We start from the raw sequence: 23,333 nt of genomic DNA on the forward strand, positions 1-23,333 counted from the left end.
ATAGCTCCAATGAGTAGGGTCCTGTCTCAACTCGTGATTGCGAAAAACATAATTTGAATTCAAACTTTCAGAATTCAAATTAATTAAAAAAATTTTGTGGGGGGGGGATTTTTTCTAATACCAGTAAAAATACCGGAACTGCACCAGTACCACGTTTTAACAAATACCAAATACCGGAATTATATTTTTGGTCTACTGTTGAAATTGCTATTTGTAACTAATATAGTAAATGCATCAAATATACATGTCCTCAATAAGGCTTTTTTTTAAGTATGGTAGTGAAAAAACTCTAAAAGCATTTTATAAGTGAACAAAATACTCTCTAGAACGTCTTGGGGAACGTATTTGCAAAAAGCATATTCATAACAAGCTTTATTTTTCCAAAAAGAGAGATTCAAGAAATTATACCTCTAGGTGGAAGAAAATCCATTTGCGTAGAAAGAAGCGTTGGGTTTGAAATGAAACCATATCGATGCAGAGAGAAAAATTACTTTTTCTGTTTTTCGTTTTGCATCGGAGATTAGGTTGTGATATCGAGTTTTTTTTAGCCTGGAGGAAGTCAAAAGCAGAAACCGCCATTTCGACAAAGCATTACACACACCTCAATTTCTAGTCTGACATCCTGTAAAAATATTTGTTTAGTCGGTACTGAAGCTAAAATATGTGATATTGGAGAAAAGAGAAAATGGTTGGGTATTTTTGTTTCTGATGGCTTTATTTGAGTTTAAAAAACTCATTATCTACCATATCTTTATGGGTGAAAAAGTTGTATCTTTTACATTTATTTTTTTTTAATTAACTAGTCTACATACGCAAAAAAAAAGATCTTTTGTGTGTTTGTGTGTATGGATTTTAAACGGTAGAAAGATCATATATAAATGTATTATTTTTTGTGTCTTTAACCTGGCATCAAGTCTTTATAGAAGTTTTACCAAGCTGTGTGAAGTTGCGGTTGCCATGGTTTCAGTTCCCAATGACGCTTATTTTTATTTCTCCTGTATGTAGGGGAATGTGGGGCATAGTGAAATAGTTAAAACGACTTATCTTTCTCAAAATGAACGAATTAAAATTTTGCTTTGAAAACTACAGTACTTAAAGAAAAAACGTTGCATTTTATAATAAAACTTGCATTGAAACATTATTTTTAATTTTTGGTAGAAAATTTGTACCGCCAAAAATAAGTGATTTTTTTTTGCCATGGGGCAAAGTGAAAAATAAAATATTTTTCTAATGAAATATTTTCTATTCGATTGTTAAAAGTATTTCTGTTCAAATAATTCAATAAACAAAAGGATCAATAAATAAATGAAAAGATAATGAGACAATGCATGAAATATTTAATTATTATCTGCAAAAAAATAAATAAGTGAGTAAAAGAGAGAGAGAGGAAGTGTGTGAATGAGCAAGAAAATAAGATAAAAAATTAATAAAAGAATGCGTAAGTGATTTAGTAAATGATTGAGTGAGTAAACAAACAAAACTATTTAACTTTGCCCCGCATGTACTTGACTAATTGTATAAAATATTTGAAATACAAATAAGCTCAATATTAACTAAATAAATACAGCACCGAATATTAGAAAGTCTCAATTTTCTATTTAAAATTATAATAATTATAAAATTTAACATTTGAAAATATCAAAAATAATTTTTTACTCATAACAAAATATTAGAATGTGGGTATCGATTTTTGAAAATTTCTTGTATTGTTATTGCTTAAATTTTCGGCTGAATTTTGTTCCTTACTGGAATAAACTACATGTGCTAACTCCCAAAAATGTCATAAGAATATATATTCCATGCTATCCTCATATATATAATAGCGAATGATCGAGTAACGCTGACGTCATCAACATGGAAACTCGAGCCACGGCATGATAATTTGATAATACGTTTTGGTAATATTTAACACGCAGGGAAATGTTTTATTTTTACAGGGCTGAACTAAATCCGGTAACTTACCTGTTTTACTGGTAAGACTCATTTTAGGAGAGCGTACAAATGGTCAATAATGAACGCTATCTACTGGAGTGTACGATTAATCCACTGGAGTTAAGGTTAAAATTTCAACTATCAAAAAATCACAAAACAGCCAATTGATGTGTCCAAATGTAGAAGCAAATTTTCACTCGTCACAACTTGACGGGCGATTTTCTAGTTACACTTAATGATTAAATATTCTTAGAAACATGTTTGCCCATATTTACTTGCACTTAGTCTTATTTAAAGGATCAGACCGACGAAATCTGTGTCATCTGGCAATTTGAATGCATGACGCATTTGGCTGACAGCTCTGCAAGAGGATTCGAATTTTATATTCTTCTCTAGTGTTGCAACGTCAACAAAAAATTGCATTTTATCCCGTTATATTCACCTTTCAATACTTTGCAGAATCCTCTTTCCAAAGAATAAAAGTGGAGGTAAGTAACCTTAGAAATACAGAGCTTTCAGAAATTCACATAAAAGAAAAAAAAATCGTGTGATTTGTTTGGACATGCATTTCCTTTCCTTTTTTCCCACAGTTTCTCTCGCAGCATTTGACGATTTAGATACTTTTAGCATATTTTTAAAGGTTTATCCTCAACAAATAACGTGCAAGTGATTTTTATAGGGACAATAAAAGTGTCTGTTTTTCTCATATTTATAATTAAAATCAATTCTGGAATGATATGGTTGTCTACATAATATTTTTCGAGGATAAACAAAAAAGTTTATAAGCATATTTTTACACTTAGCTTGGTTTATAGCAATTAAAAGGTTCGCTAAATCTGCAACTAAGTTTTGAAAAATGTTAGAATTGACAAACCCAAGAAAGAATCATAAAGAAAAAAACGCTCACAAGTGAAATATTGGCGCACTACTTGCATACAAACTTAACTATGCAAAACTGGTAACAAATAAATTATACAAGCACGGTTTTGCACATAGTTTTAAGAAAGTTATAAAACACTTGTCTGTGATGTTGTAACTTCCCTCAGTAAATTTGTGCACACATGAGACATTTGTAAGCCCATTTTTGCAATTTACTCCTGGAATTCGAAACTTTAGCTTTCAATTTCCATGCAATCGAATAATCGAATAGAAGGACCAGTACGTAACATAATACGAAGTATCAAATTTCTAAAGGATTCCTTGTGTTCAGAAAAAAATGTGTGCCATAAAGACACACAATAGAAATAAACTCTTTAGCTTTCCCTTTTTTTACATCACTGCCCCTTCATCCGCACGTTTTCTCTCACTCCACGCTCTTGTTCTTTCTGCGGCTGATTTAGCCATATTCATAACAAAATTTCATAAAGAAAATTTAACAAATTCTAAACAATACTTGAAATCTGTTTTTTAACTGGTTCAAAAAACAATGAAAAAAAAAAATTTTAAAAATTATTTTGTTAACAACAGTTGAAAAACTAATTTCAAGGCTGAACTTAGTTTGAGTGGATTTCACTTCCAAACTGATGACTTGATTTGAATGATTTTTTTTTTCAAAAATATGCATTTTTCGAAACGTTTTAAGTGCCAAAACTCAAATGTATGCATGCTGAAGAACGTAATTTGTTACATTTATTAACAAAATTAACTTTATAATTGCTCTAATTTTCATTATTTTTGGCAACACTTAAAAAACAACTACGCCACTTCCGTCACACAAAAAGGTAGCGGATCAGAATTCCCAAGTCCTCGCAAAAAAATGTCACGTCAAAAATAATAAATTGTACGTGCTGCGGGCGTGACCGTACGGCCACATCTGTAACTCGTTCAAATAATATTTTTCACCTGAAAAGCGTTTTTTAAAAGTTAATACTTTGTGTTATGATACATAATGGTTTCTTATATTCGAAAATATGGAAATTTAAAGTCAAATTTTATTGAACTCTAGGAGCAAACTGCAAATATATGTCACATTATCACACCCATGCTAATAGATTGAGCAGGCCCTTATCTCTTAACACACAGCTGTCACAGAGACCAGGCAGCTATTGGCGAAATCTTGTCAGAAAGTATCCTCATAGCGACGCATGTACTATTACATCTACAGGTCGAACATTTTATCAGCTGATTTAAATCTTTCTCAAAGACTGTTATGCATCTTTTTTACTAATAATACAGCTGAAATTATATTGTCTCTGGATCTCTGAATGACTGTTACGCGCATAGCTTCTAGACTATTTGGCCGATTTTCATGAAATCTGGCACAAAATTAGTTCGTTGCATAGGGGGGGGGGGGGCATTCGTAGAATCGCACCTCAAAGCAATTTTTCAAAAATTTGATTTTTTTCTTTTTTTATTCCAATTTTGAGCCATAATTGGTGGATTTCATTCCTCTGCAGCAATACCGAGCGAATCAAAATAATATGGACGAGTAAATTACCATAACATGGACGAGCAAATTACAATTGCAAGGACGAGCAAAATACCATAACTTGGACGAGCAAATTCACATAACATATTGGCGAGAAATTCATCATCCATTATTTGTAAATATACAGGCGAATCAAATGACCTTTTAACTTTCTACTACAGGCAAAGCCATGCGGGTACCGCTAGTTGACTAATAATCTTGTGACCTGCTCCGCATCCGTCGGTTTCTGACTTTGTGTGCATGCAGTGGTGATCATTACGTTTGCAAACATATGTTCCTTTTTTTTTTTTGCTTGTTAACGGCCAAACTAACCCCCTTCAAATTTTCCCTCACAGCAAATACGGCATATACAGCGGCATAACAGCATACGGCTGTTAAAAACTAATCCTGAAAAAATTTATATTTTTTATTATGTTTAAGTGAATGATCTTGAAAAATCATAATCATTCCTCTTAAGTACACCAAAAATGTAATTTTATAGTAAGTAAAACTAATGCTTTGCTTTTATACGTTATATTACCTATAATTCCTGACAGAATGTCAGAAAAGATCTACCTTCTCTAAGACTACTTATTTGGTTTCACGAAGGGAAAAAAAATATTGAAATAAGATAACTGAATTCTCAAAATACCTATAGAATGATCTCTTAGCAGAGCATGAATCATGATCAAAGCGGGTAATAAAACTATACGTGAAATTCAAACACATTAAACAAAATTCTTGATGAACAATTTAAGCTGTCAAAGTCAGTTCTACGCAGTAAAACTGGGTATTTTATACGTACATACTAGTTCAAAAGAAACATACTAGAAGACTGAAATGTATACATGGTTGATACTCGGTATTTTTGTGCAATTAAATTTCATAAAACTCCATAAGAAACTTGTTTGAACGCAGAAAAGTTCAAAAAATTTATTTATGAGAGCATTGTATTACACTAAATGAAAGACGATTGTAACTAATTTTTTTAGTAACACTTGAAAAACAAAATGTTTCGTTTATATCCTTGTTTACGAGTAATTTTGCTAAGACATATAACTCTTATTTTCTCTATCATTTATCACTTTTCGCTGAATCTTCTTCGACATCGTCATCCCTGCTTCCCTCCGATCCCAGTTTGCTCAGGACATCTACAGCCATCTGCTTCAGATCGTCCAGGGATAAAACGGAAGTTCTCCTCTTTAAGTCATTTAAGATGGGAAGCTCAATTTCACTCCTAAGTTCAAAAGAAAAGAATATATTTATGCATCATCATATTTTTATAATAAAAAATACAGCGATATTTGCGAAGGATGAGCATTAGATTTTAATATTTTTAAGATGTAGGGTGAAGTAGCCATATTTCGCCCCCCCCCCCCCCAAGTTTGTTGATCGCTGATTAGCATATGTTAGGATTAATTATTCGAAAAAAATCTATATACCACCACCGACAGAGCCTGCACATGGTATTTAAGCTTAAATACATTAGTCACAAATAATTTTCCTTAAAAAAATTTCCTTAAAACCAAAATTTAAAATTGTAGCCCTACATTCGTCCCCCCACCAATACAACTTTTGAAAGAGGAAATAATGCGTTTAAAACCAGATAATATTAATAAATACGATTAAAAATTGTATAAAAGAAAAACATCACTGATTTTGCATTTTTTAAACAAAATACTAAATTAAGAAATAAAAGATTGACTTTTCAAGCTTCCAAACACTCGTTTCAAATGTTTTTTTTTTTTTTTTGTTGTTGTTCTTCAAGACAACCACATTTTGTGCTTGCCTCGAGGTGCATTGAGGGCAACGTTCCTATATTTCAACATGTTAGTTTTCATAAAAACGTTTTTGGCATATAGGATACTCTGCGTCAACGTTTTTACTCCAATCTTGGTATAGGACGAAAAAATGCTCGCCAATATGGCGGCTTCCTGCTCTACATGAAGTAAACGTTGCGAAATGCTCAGGTCATTCAGTTTACAGTTTATTATAAACGAATACACGAAAGCTTATTTTTGTGCGGTGGATAGGGACCGCATTAAAAAAATCTTTCAAGACTTCATGAGTAGCTATAACAATAGTTTTCACAACAAAAATTACTGCTATAAATCGTACCAAAAAAAAAGTCCCGCAAAAAGAATTCTGCAAAAAAAAAAAAAAAGACCGCATAAAAACAAGTTTGAGAGTATGTGAAATACAACTAAATTAACACATTTTTATAAATTCAAAAGTGCATTTACAAAGTGCATTACGATAAATCAAGTTTTCAAAAATCAGAATAAGCGCTTGCAAGTGGTAACGCAGTGGACTAGACTCATGACACATCGACAAAATAATAATAAAAAAAAGTGTCGCAACTAGTAAAATATTACCGTCGGCGACACCTATTATTAGACCAGAGAAACTTAGGGGAACGAAATATGTCTACTTTAACCTACATATCATAAGTGAATGCATTATGAAGCTAAAGGTTACTCAAAAACTGTTTTTAAACTGGTATAAGAAACGTGATTGTAATAACTTCATACCTCTCATTCAGCGTTATAAATGGAGTCTAGTGCTTACCAGGTAGAACTTTTCATTACTGCTCGAAATGTGTATTAATATAGTAAAATGAAGCATATAACGTCGTAATATTTCCGGTTATTAATTTGTTTCATTATAGCAAACACCATCCTGTAGTTTGGACTTGATATAAGTTAAGGGAAAAAATGACTTTCACTAAAATGAGCTCACAGGCATTGTCTTTGAATGAGACGTCTACTCAACTTTATCCGAACAAACATAAACTGAATAACTCGATCACGTACTATATCTTTCCTAAAGGAAATTGTAAGCACCTATCGTATACACTGGTGTGCAAAAATTAAGGACGAGACGGTTTTTTCACTATAACTTTGTACAAAAGCTTTCTAAATCAACATATTTAATACCGTAAGATCTCCAATACGTAAGGACATGTGTAATGTAAGCAACACTTACTAAAAGAGAAATCAGAGGGATAAAAAGATGCTTTATTGAAAAAGTAGCATGGAGTGCAATGCGACTGAAGGCCGAAACATCCCTGTGATGGGTGTCCAGCAAGAGACATCCGGTCTTTAGTAGGGGATATGATCTCCCCCGACTGCTAGGCAGGTTTCACAGCGTCTGCCCATGCTGAGAAAATGAGTTGTCAATGAGTTGTTGAGGCATTGCTGCCCATTCGTCTTGCAGCGCCAATCGAAGCTCCCGAATCGTTACTGATGGTAAGGTACGAACTGCCAAGTGTCTGCCTAGAAAATCCCACACATGCTCGATGGGATTGAGATCCGGAGATCGTGCCGGCCAATCCATACGTTCAATATCCTCACTCTCTAAGAGCTGTTCGGCAGCTACTGTGCGATGACATGGTGCATTGTCGTCCATGAAAAGGAACTGTGGACCCATAGCGTCTCTAAAAAGACCACATATGGAAGAAGAATCTCGTCACAATAACGGGTCCCGTTGACTGAACCTGCGTCGAAGATGTGAAGGTCTGTACGACTACCAAGCATGATGCCTCCCCAAACGAGAACACCGCGACCTCCATTTCTGTCCCTTTCAATGATGTTCGAGGGATGATTGCGGCTTCCCCGCTCTCTCCAGATGAGTATGCGATGAGAATCGCTACTCAGACTGAATCTGCTCACATCTGTAAAGAGTACTCGTCCCCATTCATTGTCTCCCCAATTCCAGTGTTCCCGGCACCACAGAGAACGCCTTCTCCGATGGGCAGGCGTTAGAGGTACACACCGTATAGGGCGCATGCAAACAGACCACCACCATGCAGTCTTCTGGCCACGGTAAAACGCGATATCGGTCGTACAGTCGCCTGTGCCGTGTGTCTAGCGATTTCTTCCGCTGTCTGCCGCCTGTTTCTTCTGACCTGTAAGACAATAGACCGGTCATCTGCGGGTGTGGTTCCTCGTGGACGACCGCTACTGAACCCCCGGATAGCTGTTACTGTAGTTTGAAATTGTCTCCAAAGTCGTGAAACGATGTTGTGAGCACAATTCCGACTTCTGCAGCCACACTTGTCACACTGCGGCCTTCCTCCAACTTCCCAATGATTCGACCTCGGGTAAAAGCATCCAGATGTCGTCTAACAGATTGATTATTCGCCATTTCTCGCTGAGGCAGCAACTCGGTGTGATTTTGACTGCTATACGGCGTGCAATCTCTTTGCCATAAATACTGATCTTACACCGACAACATGCTTTATACTACTCAGACGTTTGGGTTCATTGATTGAAAAGTATATACGAAACGGGCGAATAGAGAAAAAAAAATGCAATTATCTCCCCATTTTTACCTGCCTTGAAATTTTTTAAAGAAATAATTTTAATTATCGGTTTTTTCTCTCTCTTTTTTAAATCGACATATAAGTAGAACAGTGGGGGTGCTTGTACCAGGTAGCTATTAGCTCTTGGACTAGTTCTAAATTCTCATTAACTGCTCGATCCGGTGATGGTGCTGCCATCTATCGGTATATAAAATAATGGAGGCAAGGCACTTAGTATGCAGCCCTCGACATCAATGCAGTTGAAGTCAGTTGTGACTCTGAATCGAATCGAATCGAAGTAGAACAGAAAAGTACGGGAAGAAAATTTTCAATTTTTTTCCCTTTTTAATCTGCCAGTTACTCCCTTTTAACCTGCCTTGAAATTTGTTAAAGAAATATTTTGAATTCCCATTTTTATTTTCGTTCTTTTAAATCGACAAATACAGGAAACTACGGAGATAAATGCCCTTATTTTGGGCTTATCAGTAAGAAATAACCATAACCATGCTGCAAGTCAAAAACCTCATGTTAGTGCTTCAGCTTTAAGGTGTGGCTTTTACTTCTGACTTAACGGAAGAATAATAATTTGTAGTTTTCTACTACAGCTTTTTTCTGCGTTCGCGGCTGTGTAATAATTTATTAAATGAATGAATATTACGTCTCGAAAACTTATCAAACTAGTATGTTGTGGCCATCGCGAAACTTTCTTCTATATTTATCTTCTTTTTTTCTGATCCCTCCCCATGCTTGACGAGGAAGCAATATTCCCAACAAAAACAAAATTACACATGCAAAACTTGACGACCATCACAAAAAACTTGACGACCATCCCAATGTCTGAATTATTGCAAAAGCAAAGCAAGGAGCAAAAATTGAAAGTTATTTTTAAAGCCTTGTTTGAATTAATTACAAATATTTTATTTGTTAACAAACATAATATGGCAACAGTTAAAAATTTTAAATCATTGAGATAATATTTCCACTAGACGTTAAATTCCGGTTATCACAAATTTGCAATTTCAACTGCGCTTGCGCGCAGACTTAGCTTTTTGGGCTTTCTGTTTTAAGATTTCGTTTTGCTTGTTTATATTTAGGCTCAGCTAGAGTCTCAACAAATTAATGAATGCGATTAGAACACTTTCATAGCGATTTCGTGACATATTATATGAATAACTGTTAATCTTTATAATGTAAAAAGACAACTGACACTTCAATATTTATAGATATCAGTCTTTTGCGGATATTTTACGTTAGGCGTAAACAGTTTAGTATTATACATTTTTATTTAGGATGAGGGTCCGGCTTTGTATTTAAAAATTTGGCCCTGAAAATGATCTTTGTTTGATAGAAAATCAGACTTCAAATCCATTAATAACTAAGACGCAAAACTTAATCTTTACCGAGGCCTAAAAACTAAATCAAAGAAAGTTCTGTGATTTCTAATTTTTATCTGTTGCCATCTCATATTTATTAACAAATCTAAAATGTTTGTAATTAATTTTAGCAAGATTTTTGAAGTCAGTAAAGTCCGCGCGCGACCGCAGTTGAAATGGCAAATTTGTGATAACCGGGATTTAACGTCGAGTAATATTTCCGATCATTTCCATACAATTAAAATCACGAGAAATACGCAGACGACAATCTATTACGATTTATCTTTCTTATTGTTGCATTAATAAAGCTATTTTTATTCGCAAAAAAAAAAAAAAAAATCAACACCTCTTGGAGCGATTGGCGTCAAAATTGAACCAAAGCCTGTTTACATATGGATTCACATACATTCCAAATTTCAACCAGAACGTAGCGTTACTTCTTGAGATAGGGCACTTACAATGGAAAAAAAAGAACGGGCGATTGCGCTACCCCCTTTTTAGCTGTTGACACCAAAATAAAATCAGCTCTTATATCCACTAAGGGATACTTGCCGATAAATCTTTCTTTCATTCCGTTCATTATTTCTTGAGATACAGCATTCACAATTGACGACAAAAAACGTTCTATAGCTCAACCCCCGTTTAAGTTATTGACACCAAAATTCAATCAGTACCTGTTCCTGTTAGTGGGAACATATGGACCAAATTTTGTTTGATTCCGCCAGTTACTTCCTGAGTAGTAGCAAGCACGCGTAACTCAAAAAACGTCCCATTGCTCCACCCCCCCTTGGAGGAATTCACGCCAAAAACCAATGGGCACAAGTTAACATAGGGGCACATATGTGTACCAAATTTCGTTCGATTTCATGCGGTAGTTTTTGCTGTAGAGCGGCCACAAAAAAACTGGTCACACACAGACGTGACACACACACATACACACAGACAGACAGACAGACATTTTCCAAAAATAGACGAAATGGACTCAGCACACCTCAAAACCTTTGAATCCGTCAAAATTCGAAATTCAAAAATTTGCACGAATCCAATACTTTCTTCTATATATTAGATATAGAAGAAAGTAAAAAGGAGTTATTTTAAATGCCTCGGGTTACCTACATAGCGTCAATGCTTTCAACGGTTGAAGTTCTTCAACGGTTTTTTCTTCACAAACAAGCAAGAAATTGCAACATGTGGTGTTATTCCGCTATTTCTTCACACAAATCAATTCCCTCAGCAATCTTTTCAAAACTAGACTTATCTAACCAAAAAGATATTTGTAGTCATTTTAGACCATTCGAGCTTCAAAGCACAAGGGAAATAATAAAGGGGATATTTTTTACGAGCCTTCCAGCATAACTACATACGAAAAGATAAGATAATTTCTTCGCTTAGAAAAAACTATTTAGGACGTAACAATATGTTTAGTAACAGTTACATATGTGCGGGATCGTTAATAGTGTAGATCTACAGATACAGTTACGTATATTTCCATATCCGCAAATACGGACACGGACAGGAACCTTTTAATCCCAATTCAGTCCCGGTCCAAGTGTAAAATTTGTGACGGAAGGAATTCCCATATAAATTCTTTAAAAAAATCAATCTATAACGAAAATATTCGTAAAAGAAATTCTAAGAAAAATAGCTGAGAGTTGGTAAGAAAGGGACAACGGAGGAATAGAAGAGAAAGAGGAATGGGATAGGGAGTGGAGTGGGACAGTGGGAGGGACAGCGTTGCATAGAAGCCGAAACATAATGTGAAACGTTATGTCTAGCTTATCCCGTAGACGAAGCAGCAAGAGTCTGAAGAAATCATATTTCGGCCCATAAGTGCAGCTGTCAAATTTTATTCCTTTGAAATTACATTACACCATAAACTGTCTGGAGCCTGTAATTTTGGCCAAAGAAAACACGTGGAACGGAATGTTTTACCTTTTTCTTTAGTATTGCTAATCATCGCCAGGTAGCGTATTCGAGCTCTGGAGTTGCGAATACCCAAACCAATAAAATTTGTCTATTTAATTGCTCAAGTGATACTTTATAAATTGAAAAAAAAAACCTAATTTAAGTAGAATTTAATGGTATTTTATAACTACTCATGTGTAAAATTTTAAATATGTAATAAAGTGTACGACTGTGAAGATTAACCGAACTTAAAATGGACACGGATACAGATCACTATTTGCCTTCGGATATCCGCAGATATGGATACAAATATCCGGCACGTCACTAGTAACATTACGAACAGTGTTTCTTCTCGGATTGAAGGCATCTATATTCTTTTTTGCAGCGTAGGCAACGTACCAAACTTTCTGCCAATCATTTGAATAGGCATGAAAGCATAAGAAACAAACTCCCTTTCGGAATTATATCATCAGTTAAAACTGCATTAATTCATGTCCCTTACTTTAATAATCGTGGTTGAATTAAGTCAGCACTGTCTGTTACTTCCGGTTCATCAATATTTGGTTCATCTGTTTCGGAGACAGCTGGAGGCAAGTCTTCATCGGAAGCCTCCTAGGAACAAAACATAACGCTTAAGAGACATAATTTTAACACGTAAGTCGTACTTACGATCTCATGATAACTCCTGTGAATTTATCACAAGACATTGATAGTTTGAAGTTTTTTTTTTTTTTTTAAATATCAAATGGATTTGGTTTAGTACATGGTGTTTCTTACCTAATGGGGCAAAGAAAGCTTTTTTGCACTTAAAAAGTCTGGAATTTTTTATGACAAATATTACTGTAAAATGCAGTGTTTACACTACAGAAAAAAATTACAGTAAATACTACCTGCAGCGCCAATTGATACACCACATGGAATACAGTACGAAGCAGATAACACCGTATTTCTTTTCATGCGATGTGTCCAAATTTGAATGGTGGGCAGAACAGTCGCCTGCCTATTCGAAGGTCCCGCGTTCAACCCTGCTGCGCGCGTTTTGAGTTTTTTTTTTTTTTTTTTTTTAACTCTCGTTTGTTCTATTGTAACATTTAACAGTAAAATACGATTTTACGGTAAACGTTAATGGCAGCATTGATGCCAGTAACTTTTACCGTAAAATTTCAGGATTTTTTTAAACAGTGTGTAAATCTTTGTAGTTACTTTATTTTAATAAATCAAACTTTAAGTAAGTTTCTTCATATATTTAACTAGCTGCGTTGCCCGGCTTTGCCCGGTCTATTTTGAAAACAAAAATTGTGTCAAGTGACGTATATTCAACAATCAAGCATAAATAAAAGAAAAAAAAATCATCATGCAAAATGTCCCCTCCAAACAATGACGACAGATATTAAAATACTTTTAAGAAATTAAAATAAAATGAGAAAGATGGATTCAAAAAAGGTAACCATGGAAACACAAAATAAAATAAGTTTCAGAATTGAAAATGAGAAAGATTGAAATAATGGATTCAAAAAGCGTTACCGTGGAAACGCAAAATAAAGTGGTTGAAAACTTGAATACAGAACAGATTTTTGAATTTCATTTAATTCGCTTGTAACTTTTTTTCTAATGGAGATACAGGGTTAAACTTTCGACCTTAGGTCGAGTTAGATCTGCAGTAAAAAAAGCAGCTCTATCCAATGCTGTCAAAGAGAAAACTGTGGGACAATTCCTTCACTTTTTATTGATGGATTTAGTGAAGAAAGTAGTGAATAAATATTAGCTAAGCCTAAAACAAATCGAGCTAAAAACGTAAAAAACTCCCGCCACAATTAAGTTAGAGCATTGGAACAAATTGCGTAGAACGCGGAAAATTCTTCTCTTTCCAACGATATATAATATTAGTTTTTGCGAGTAATTTTTCACCCCCATATTTGGGAATTTATGTGAAAATCGGGCCTAAATTGGAATAAAATAAGAACTACTCGTCGAATTTTTTTCGAACAGGTCTGCAAACCTTCTCAGGACTTAAAGGAACAAACTGTGAAAATTTCAGCGAAATCGGCCGTGTAGGTCTCGAGTTTTGCGAGTTCAAACAAACAGACGCTTTTTGGAGACTTCATTTTATACTATGTAGAGATATGTGGCCCTCTGGTTATACGGGAAAAATCTTTGCAATTCTAGTCACTGCCACATTCGTAACAGAATAATACATTTTTGAAGATTCGAGCACTTCAGTTACCTACTGCTTCAGGGTGTTGCCTCCTTTTCTCTTTGATTGGAGTGAGCTTGAAGAAATTAAAGCACTAACACTTTGTCCTCTAGAATTCGCGCCAAAATAAGCAACCCGAGAACTCGCAAGAAGGAATTTTGATCACTCCACCCTTTTCCCTTAAACTCAACAGCTGTGATATGTAAATTATATTCGATCCTTGAACTCCTTTTTTTCTATGGGAGAGAAGGTTGTTATGAAGGAAGATACAGCTTTCTGGTAGCTTCGTTTTTTTTTTTTTTTACTGGAGGTAGTGGTGTATGGGTTGAAAAAAAAAATTCTTTCTGAGACGTGTGTATGATGGACAACAACAACATCCAAGAATCTTGAAACAACACGGGTAATCCGGAGATTGCGGAACACATGATAATCCGTAATACGTGACACGCTATTTTCGAAAATGAATCTTTAAACTGATGAATCGTCGGCTAAAGAACTTTCACAGTGTAACAAACTTAAATTTCTTTATTGTATATCTTCATATATATAATAGCGAATGATCGAGTAACGCTCCTGACCTCATCAACAGTGAAACTCGAGCCACGGCATGATACTTGGATAACATTTTTTGGTAATGTTCGGCATGCAGGGAATTGCTTTATTTTGATAAAGCTGAACCGGATCCGGTTACTTACCTTTTTTACTGGTGAAACTCTAATTTTAGGAAAATGAAGAAACCAAAAAGTGGTCAACAATGAAGGCTATCTACAGGAGAGTTTATGGTTAATCCGCTGGAAATAGTTAAAATTTCAACTATCAAAATATCACCATACAACCAGTGGCTTCGTTCAAATGTAGAAGCAATTTTCACCCGTCTGACCTTGACGGGCGATTTTCTAGTTGTAGTTAATATCGATATTCAAGTCACATGAGTATGAGTAGGTTTATGTTTGAAAAATTACTTTAAGAAACTCTTGAAAATCGTAAAACACTCTAGGGAATTGTACAACAACAAGAGTTCAACTTTCACTGAAATGCATCATGTCTGTCTTTTTTGAGTAGTTCATTATATTACCACGTGATATCGGTTTCAATCAGGACCAAATTCTCGGTATTCTATGTTGAAAAATTTTTCATACCGCCTTCATTACATTTAAATAAAACTACTTGACGGGGGGAGAGAACTAACATAATTCTTGTGAAGTCTATTGGAACAGAAATAGCAAAGTTGCATTTTAAACTTTGATCCGATGAAACCGGGAGTATCAGATTTATTTTGGGGAGCTTTAACCAATGAAAAAAAAATATATGAACTGTTAAAAACTGAAAAATCTCACTACTATTATATATGTGAAAGTTTGTCTGGATGTATGGATGTTTGTTACTCTTTCACGCAAAAACTACTGAACGGATTTTGATAAAACTTTACAATAATATAGCTTATGCGTCAGAATGACACATAGAGTAGTTTTCGTCCCGTTATGGGGGGCAAAACCCCCTTAGGGGGGCAATATAACACAATTTTGGTATAAATTCTCTAATATGGGGACGAAAAAATACTTGCACATATTTACATTATATGTCCATCGAAAGCTCTGATTTTTCTGCAGAAGATGGTACCTGTTCGAAATTTCTAAGTAGAATAAAAAATGAGTTATGAGTTTTTTAGTTCCATGTTCGAAGGCTTTCCTCAACTCAATACAGTATTTAGTGTATCATCTGAACTCCCTGTCGATAGCGACAATTGTTGTATTATTGACTATCTTTGCTTTTCGTGACCGTTCAAGGCTTTTCTCAAGTCAAATCTTGCACAAAGCAAGATTTTTGCACAAGATTGGTAAATAATACATGGATTTGGCTGATTATTTTCCATTTTAATGCAACTTTGAGACAATTAATGCTTTTTTTAAAAATTTATTTGTGTTGACTGGGTATTTAATCGATCAGTAGGAATCTAGCCAAACTTTTTTTGTGGAATCATTTCAATACCTAAGGTATTCGGTAATTTTTTCAACTCTCGCTGTTTGTGAAGCTTAAGAATACGCAATACTGTTTTTCGGTTTTCACCGTGTAACCAAATATCGTCATTTCTTTAATATTTCTTTCTTTAAATTTGTTAACACGTAAAATTATTCGCCAACTAAATCAAGAAAATCCATAAACAACACAAAAACTTCCATTAATTTGTCTTTGTGCACATTTTCAAACAATTGCCAAATTTTTACTACTTATTGATTGGAAACATTTCGGGTAGACACATTTTATAATCACCAGAAGTATCTCAGTATTTGGCGTCACTATCTCTTCGATTAAAATGAGTAACACACAGTTTTACAAAATAGAGAGGGGGAGCCTCATTTAAGGTATCCCAATACGATTAATGCAAATTGAATAACATTTTAAATCGCAGTAAGGGTTTACAGATGGCTACGTTTTTTAAAAATTTGTACTTCAATAGCAATATACAGAAAGTTTTAAACTATGTTCGAAAGAAAAAAAGTCAAATCTTTTTAAACAAGTGAAGTTTAATTTCATATTTTGGAAATTCCTCAATTTGTATATGTTTAAGTACCGTTTTTTTTTGAGCAATCACGATTGCTTATTGTTCTCATTTGACTGTTTTGATGTCCTATCTTTTTATTTTCTCACCGCCACCCTCCGCACCCTGTCACCGTCGACCGGCTCCTCACGATGCTGCTCCTATAGCGAAAGCCGTCTCCAGGTTGCATCCATGTCCTACACACACGCGCATACATACGCAGCTACACACACGCACGCACGCACACATATACACAACTACACACACATTCATGCCTGCACACTGACACAAACACATATGCCTACACACACATACACATACCCCCCCACACACACATACACACATTCATATACACAACTACCCACACACTTATACCAGCACACAGACAAACACACATGCCTACACACAAATACACATACCCCTACACACAAACACACATACCCCCACACACAAACACACACGCCTACATACACACACTTGTGATTGCGAAAAACATAATTTGAATTCAAGATGTCAACATTCAAATTAATTTTTTTATTTTTTCGTTTCTAAAAAAGTACTATTTTGTTCTTCATACTTATTGCCATTTTACTTTTATGGGTTAGAAAGGAGCTCTATTTTTAATCACGTCAAAGCGGTGTGTTTTGAGTTATTTCAGTTACAGCAGAGAACGAATAAAAGTAGCGATTGTTTCTCATAATTATTACAGACCCAGGCAACGCCGGGCATTTTTGCAACGTACAATTATCTGGTAACTAAATAAAGTTATGAAATAGAATCGGCCCCTCTACTCCCAATTACCGTCGAATAAAGATTTATTTTTCGCCACGAACGGCCAAATACATGCAAACATTTTCTTTATAGCGTCTTCTGTTCGGAGATAAAAATCATATCTTATGAATATAGATTAACCAAACATTTTCGCAGTTTCATAAACTTGGCAGGTCTCTGGCGAATGTATGGTACTGTGGTCCTTTGGCGATTTATAATGGATTTGGATTTATTTTTTTTACATTTTAACGCTGCTTTTAATTGCAAAAATATAAAATGAAACTAAACAAAATGACATTTTAAAAACTTATTTGATAGGAAGAGTTATGATTACGTGTTCGGGACGAGTGTTCAAAAATTTGGGCGCCTCAGCTGTTACAAATGTTCGATTAAAATTTAAAAATTCCGCCAAATTAATTTTGGTAAAAAGATCATTAAGTACTATGAGATATTGAAGTTAAAATTAATCCGCCAAATTAGGGAAGCAACACTCCTAAATAACCTTAAAACTACTATTAAAATGTAAATTAATCCACCAAATTCATTTTTTATTTCCAATCTTACCAGGCGACTACGTTAGTGCATTGGCGAATTATTTAAAATTTTTATGAAACTTTTCATTTTCTTTTTCCTGTGTGTATTTTTAAGGGTTAATGATGCTAATTAGGATTTTGTGGAATTAAGGTCCCTATTTTAATGGCGACAATGGAGAATATTGTTCTTTCATTCTTTCATTCATTTTGTTTTTATTTATTTATTTGATTTTTTATCCTATCGGACATGTACTGATGAAGGTTTTTGTAAATAATTATGACTGAGATCATCAGAGAGAAATGTTGTTTGAAAACGCTGATAGAGACCATTCTAATAGAGACTTTTGGGGATTTTTCTCTTTGCGAAATGAGAAGTTTTTTGTATTATTTCCTCATTTAAATGGGATGTTCCAACTCAAACACAAATGTCCTTACTCTGATTTTAATGGTATTTTCACTCTGAACTTTTTGGTATTGTAATTAGGATCGTTTACGTTATTTAGAAACAGTAGATTTCCTTCTAATGGTGATTTTAAAGGTTTGATGTTCTCACTCTAAAGAGACATTAGAATCAGGATTTATAGTGATTGTTGACCATATTTTGCGACGATATCTCCGGTAAGAAGCTGTACATTACAGATTACACAATAATTTAGATAGCCGATGTAGCGCTGGATATTATTTGACGGAGATCGGGATTATAAGGAAACTGTTTCATTTTATTTAAGAATAATTGACCTCACTCGAATAGGATTTTTTGAGAATTACCCAAAGTAACTTCTTTAGAACTCCTGAACGTTTTTGTGATTTATTTTGTGTGATTTTTTGGGTGTCTTTCCAGTTTCACCGACATTTCATTTACTCCCCTACCTCCTGATTTTCAGTTTTAATCATACCTTTTGATACATTTAAAGGGGCAGGCCATTTTAAATGTCGGCGAAACTGGGGAGAAACCATTTTTTGGTAACTATTTGACCTCTGCCTGTGTTGACCGTTAACTTGAATCGATTGAAAAAAAAAAAAAAAACTACATCAACGTGAGCGAAGCCGCGGGTAAAAGCTAGTAATGAATATTTATAGTAGCTAAAAATACTATGAACAAATTGGGGCCTTCAACAAACATCGTAAAAACAGTGACAGTGCACCCAATTCAAATAGGTGACACAGAATTGATAATAAATAATTTATACTAACTGATATTTTTTGAGAATAAAAATAGAATACATTTCTTCAGAAGCCTTCTAGTTTTACGTGTTACGTTAATGACCAAAACTTGGACATCTGTAGTATATATGGGCCATTCTTCAAAAAGTGTAACTTTTCTGTCACACGCCTTTTACAGAAAAAACTTTCAGGAACATTTCATTTAACAATGCTTTTTAATTTCATCAAAAATATATCTATTTAAACCTGTCAACAATTTTTTAATAATCATTTTTATTTTAGTATTTTTTGGTTCACAAAATGTGAATTGTCACCTCCATGGCTTGTCACACACATTGTTTGACTGTTTATGTTGCTTAATAACTTGTTAAACTAAAAGTATATATTTATTCATTTAGTATTCCTTTCACAAGTGTCTCAAATGCTAATTGTTTAAGTATATTTAATAGTTTAATATTGTGTTTTAGTTCGCGTTTTTAGTATGAGAAGGCGTGTCACACAAAGAATTCTCACCTCCGTTACCTAAACACAAAATGCCATTCCTCATTAAAACGTGGCAGTAATGACACCAAATTTTATTTCCCATAACTTAAGGTAGCCCCCTTGTCTATTTTCAGCCATAAAGAAGTTCTGAGATTTTTGTCGAGAAACAAGATGTGGATTTTGTTTTAAAAACTAAGTGTGGTTATTGTGACTTCTCCCCTCCGTGAACTTGAATTTCAGGGATGTAAATTAATGTAACAAGAGAAGTGAACAGGATTTCGTATGATTAACATGTATAGACTGTAGCAACTAAGAAAAAGCATATTCCCCTGAAAAATGTATCTATTAGGCCTATTTTAATTGAAAATTCCTCCCCTCCGTGGCAGACCTTATCAATGTCATTATTTCTGAGGTGAAAATGAATGATGGAGGGGAAATATATCAATCTTAGACAGTTCCACAATTACAAATTGCCAGTATATTCTCAAATATACTAAATACTATTTTTAACAGACATTTGAATTAAAAGGATTACTACTAATTAATCCGTACTTTAATTAAGAGAGTTTAAATTAAATTCCCTCTAATCATTAAAATAGCTCATTGTTTGCACCAATTAACAAAATTACTACTTTGATATTAAATTGGCTTCGATTTTTAAACTTTAATTTTTTTCTTTTTTTTTTTTTTTAATTTCCGTGAACAAGGCATTTATTTTTATTTTTTTTATTTATGAGTAAAATAATTGGAACTTAGCTGGGCCATTGTTTATGGTTACTTCTAGTCGGTAACACTTTCATGTAAGAATGAAAAAAAAGAAGAGAAAAAAAAGGTTTCGAAATTGAAAACTATTTGGGTTCAGAAGTTACGTTTTCTGGAGAATGACCCATATAGAAAGAGCCTAAGCAAGAAACCATATACATTTTTGTCCCAAAAGTATATCTATTAATGTTATCTCGACAGACGGAATAATTAGAGCTTCTAATGAATGCTAGATATCGTAAATGTTCCGACGAAGTGGAAATTAGCATTCTTAACTTATTATACTACCGCTTTTAATTTCAAGCTATCTTTTATATCAAATTTCTCCTATGCTACAGACTCAATTTTTCACGACAACTTGACATTTATTGTTGCTTGCTGATGGTTAAACATTGCTTTAGATGAGAAGTATTTCAGCATGTTCCATTAATTCCAACAAATGTATAGAATGCATATTTAGGAATGCTTCAATGCAGGGTTTAGCTAGAAAATAATGAGGAACCCCAAAGATACAATGAGGAATAAGGTATATTCAGTAAGAGTTACCGCGCCATAGCCTGGGCTAAGGCAGAAATATCAAAATAGAAGGGCATTTAAGAAAATAGAATAAGGCAGAACCTTTTTCATGAGGAATAAGGTATTTGAATTTCCACCCAGATGCACATACGAACGCATGTGCAGCCAAAATATCAGCTTTACCTACATAAGAATAAAATAACGAATTTTCTCGTGACTTCTGTATGTGCATATGTGCGAACGTACGTATGCGCATATACGTACGTATACGGACGTGTGAGACGCACGTATGCGTCTCAGAATTTTTAAAAAGCTATTCATTTAACAAGTGTGTCTTCTAACGCACGCACACGAGTACACGCGCTCTTTCTTTCAAAGTATTAAAAACCGATTATTTAATCGACGTAAAAAGAGATAGTGTGGGGACCATACCAGACTTTAAAAGTTTACCTTCGTAAATGCACATTTCGTAACTATAAGAGAGAAAAATTTGCAAAAGACATAATGTTTCTTTAGAAACACCAGGACATATCCTCGACTGTTTAGTCTTTACAGCTGACTGAGAACGTCGTTTCAAAGAGCTCTTGCTAGTACTGAACGTGTTAAAGGTCAGTCATCTCATTGATTATGTCTTAATTACCGCATACTAATGGAGAGAAACCAAAATAAAAAAGAATCTTTTAAAACACAAAGGGAAGACATCCCCTGGTTAATATATTAAATTATTAAAGATCATTGTAGAGAGATTTGACAGTTGGGTGCCTTTTGAAGTTAAATCTCTAAACTGAAAAAGATGTGTGTAGAAAAAAATCCAACAACATGTAATGGACCTTTGTGAAGAAGGACTTCATAAAACCAAAATAGTTGCTCATCAATGTTTTGGCTATTTTCTGTGTTAAAAATTATATCTTACGTTTTAACGCCAAAAGCAGGAATAAAACTTGTAGGAACATATCTCACACAACATGACAGTTGGAGAATAATATTAAGTTGAAAGAAAAAGCTTTTGCTTACGATCGTTCGTTTATATTCAATGAGCATCAGTTGCTCCAGAATGTGTTTTTCAATGTTCTCCAAAACATCCATCGTATTTCTGTCATCAATCTCGTCTGAAGAACTCGCATCATCAGGGAAACATTTTTTATGAAGGGATCTTACTAGTGCCAGACACGAATCTAAACTTTCTTGGGCTTCAGATTTTGCCACTTCTGACAAGTCAGCTTCTTCCTCTTTTTCTCTCGCCTCATCCTTTAGAAAAAAACAAACATGCACAACAGTAGTTAAAACGGTTCATTTTAAATTTTAGAAAATAATAATATGTTAAGGAGATGAATAATGTAACTACCGTTCATTTCTGAAATGTATCCCATTGATGGCCGATATTGCAAATACAGTTGGCTCTCTATGTAACGACTTTCAATGGACCATAAAAAATCATCCTTAAGTGGGATGCATCCTTAAATAGAATGCTCTTAAAACTACAGTGGAGCATCTAGGACCGTGAAAAATCCACTTTAAATAGAGAAAGTCGTTAGACAGAGTGTCGTTAAAAAGAGAGCCAACTGTAACTAACTTGTTTCTGGAAGCAGAATAATCATCAACTTTATAATTTTATTTACCGGTGTATTTAACTTAAAGTTATTGATTTTTCACTCGCAAATTTCTTTCTGTGAAACAAATACGGCCTTGCAAAAATAAAGGACCTACATTGAGTCCTCCACTATCAATTAGCAACACAATTATTCAAATCGGTGAATCCAGGTAGATAAATGAACTGATAATGTCAGTTTTTTTTAAGCTAGTTAATAATAGAAGTATTACTTGTTTTTCTTCAATTTCCCATCGAAGCCGCCGTTCACTGGTTGACATGTGTTTAAGCAATGCAGAATTTTTTGCTCGAAGATCTTCAAGAATTTCCTGCTCGTGATTTATTTGCTTAAGAAGCTGGTCTAGGTAAGTAAACTTTGAATATTTCCCATCTTCCAGTACTTTAAAAGATTCTCCCATCTTTTTCGGGGTTTCTTCTCCGGCGGCATCAGCAATGGTTTCATGCAGTTGTTGGAGATTCTCCACCTTCGGCTCCAAACCAGTCAGACCTTTGTCCATCATTTCTTTGGTTCGGGTTACTCTAAGGTTATGAAATGTAGGTTATACTATAAATGAAGTGCTGATATAGAGTACAACTTTTTCAATAAATAAGTAGATCAACTATTTACGTCAAAATTAAGGAAAAATCATTCATAAAACAAAAGGAGCTTTTAAAATGTTGAAGAAATGGTTATTGTTTAAACAAATGATGACAGGTTTACTGTAATGAGTTTTCAAAATTGGTGTAACAATGGGTAAAACTGGGTAACAGTACATTGTTTTTGTGAAATGTTTGCTCCTTTAAATGCAAAAGAAGTTAAATCATCTATAACTATAAATTCTAAAAATTATATTCTCCTGAAA

At 34.3% G+C, this 23,333-nt stretch overlaps 1 protein-coding gene across 1 annotated transcript; it reads right to left on the minus strand.

Moving 5' to 3' along the window:
• Positions 1–5,413: 5,413 nt before the first annotated feature.
• LOC129216684 (uncharacterized) lies at positions 5,414–22,988 on the minus strand. Its single transcript, XM_054850900.1, has 4 exons — positions 22,872–22,988; positions 21,897–22,130; positions 12,423–12,532; positions 5,414–5,576 (listed from the first exon to the last, which is right to left on the minus strand). The coding sequence occupies exons 1-4, from the start codon at positions 22,986–22,988 to the stop codon at positions 5,414–5,416; spliced, it is 624 nt and encodes a 207-aa protein (XP_054706875.1).
• Positions 22,989–23,333: the final 345 nt, after the last annotated feature.

The sequence above is a fragment of the Uloborus diversus genome, chromosome 2, assembly GCF_026930045.1.
Source record: "Uloborus diversus isolate 005 chromosome 2, Udiv.v.3.1, whole genome shotgun sequence".
NCBI lineage: Eukaryota > Metazoa > Arthropoda > Arachnida > Araneae > Uloboridae > Uloborus > Uloborus diversus.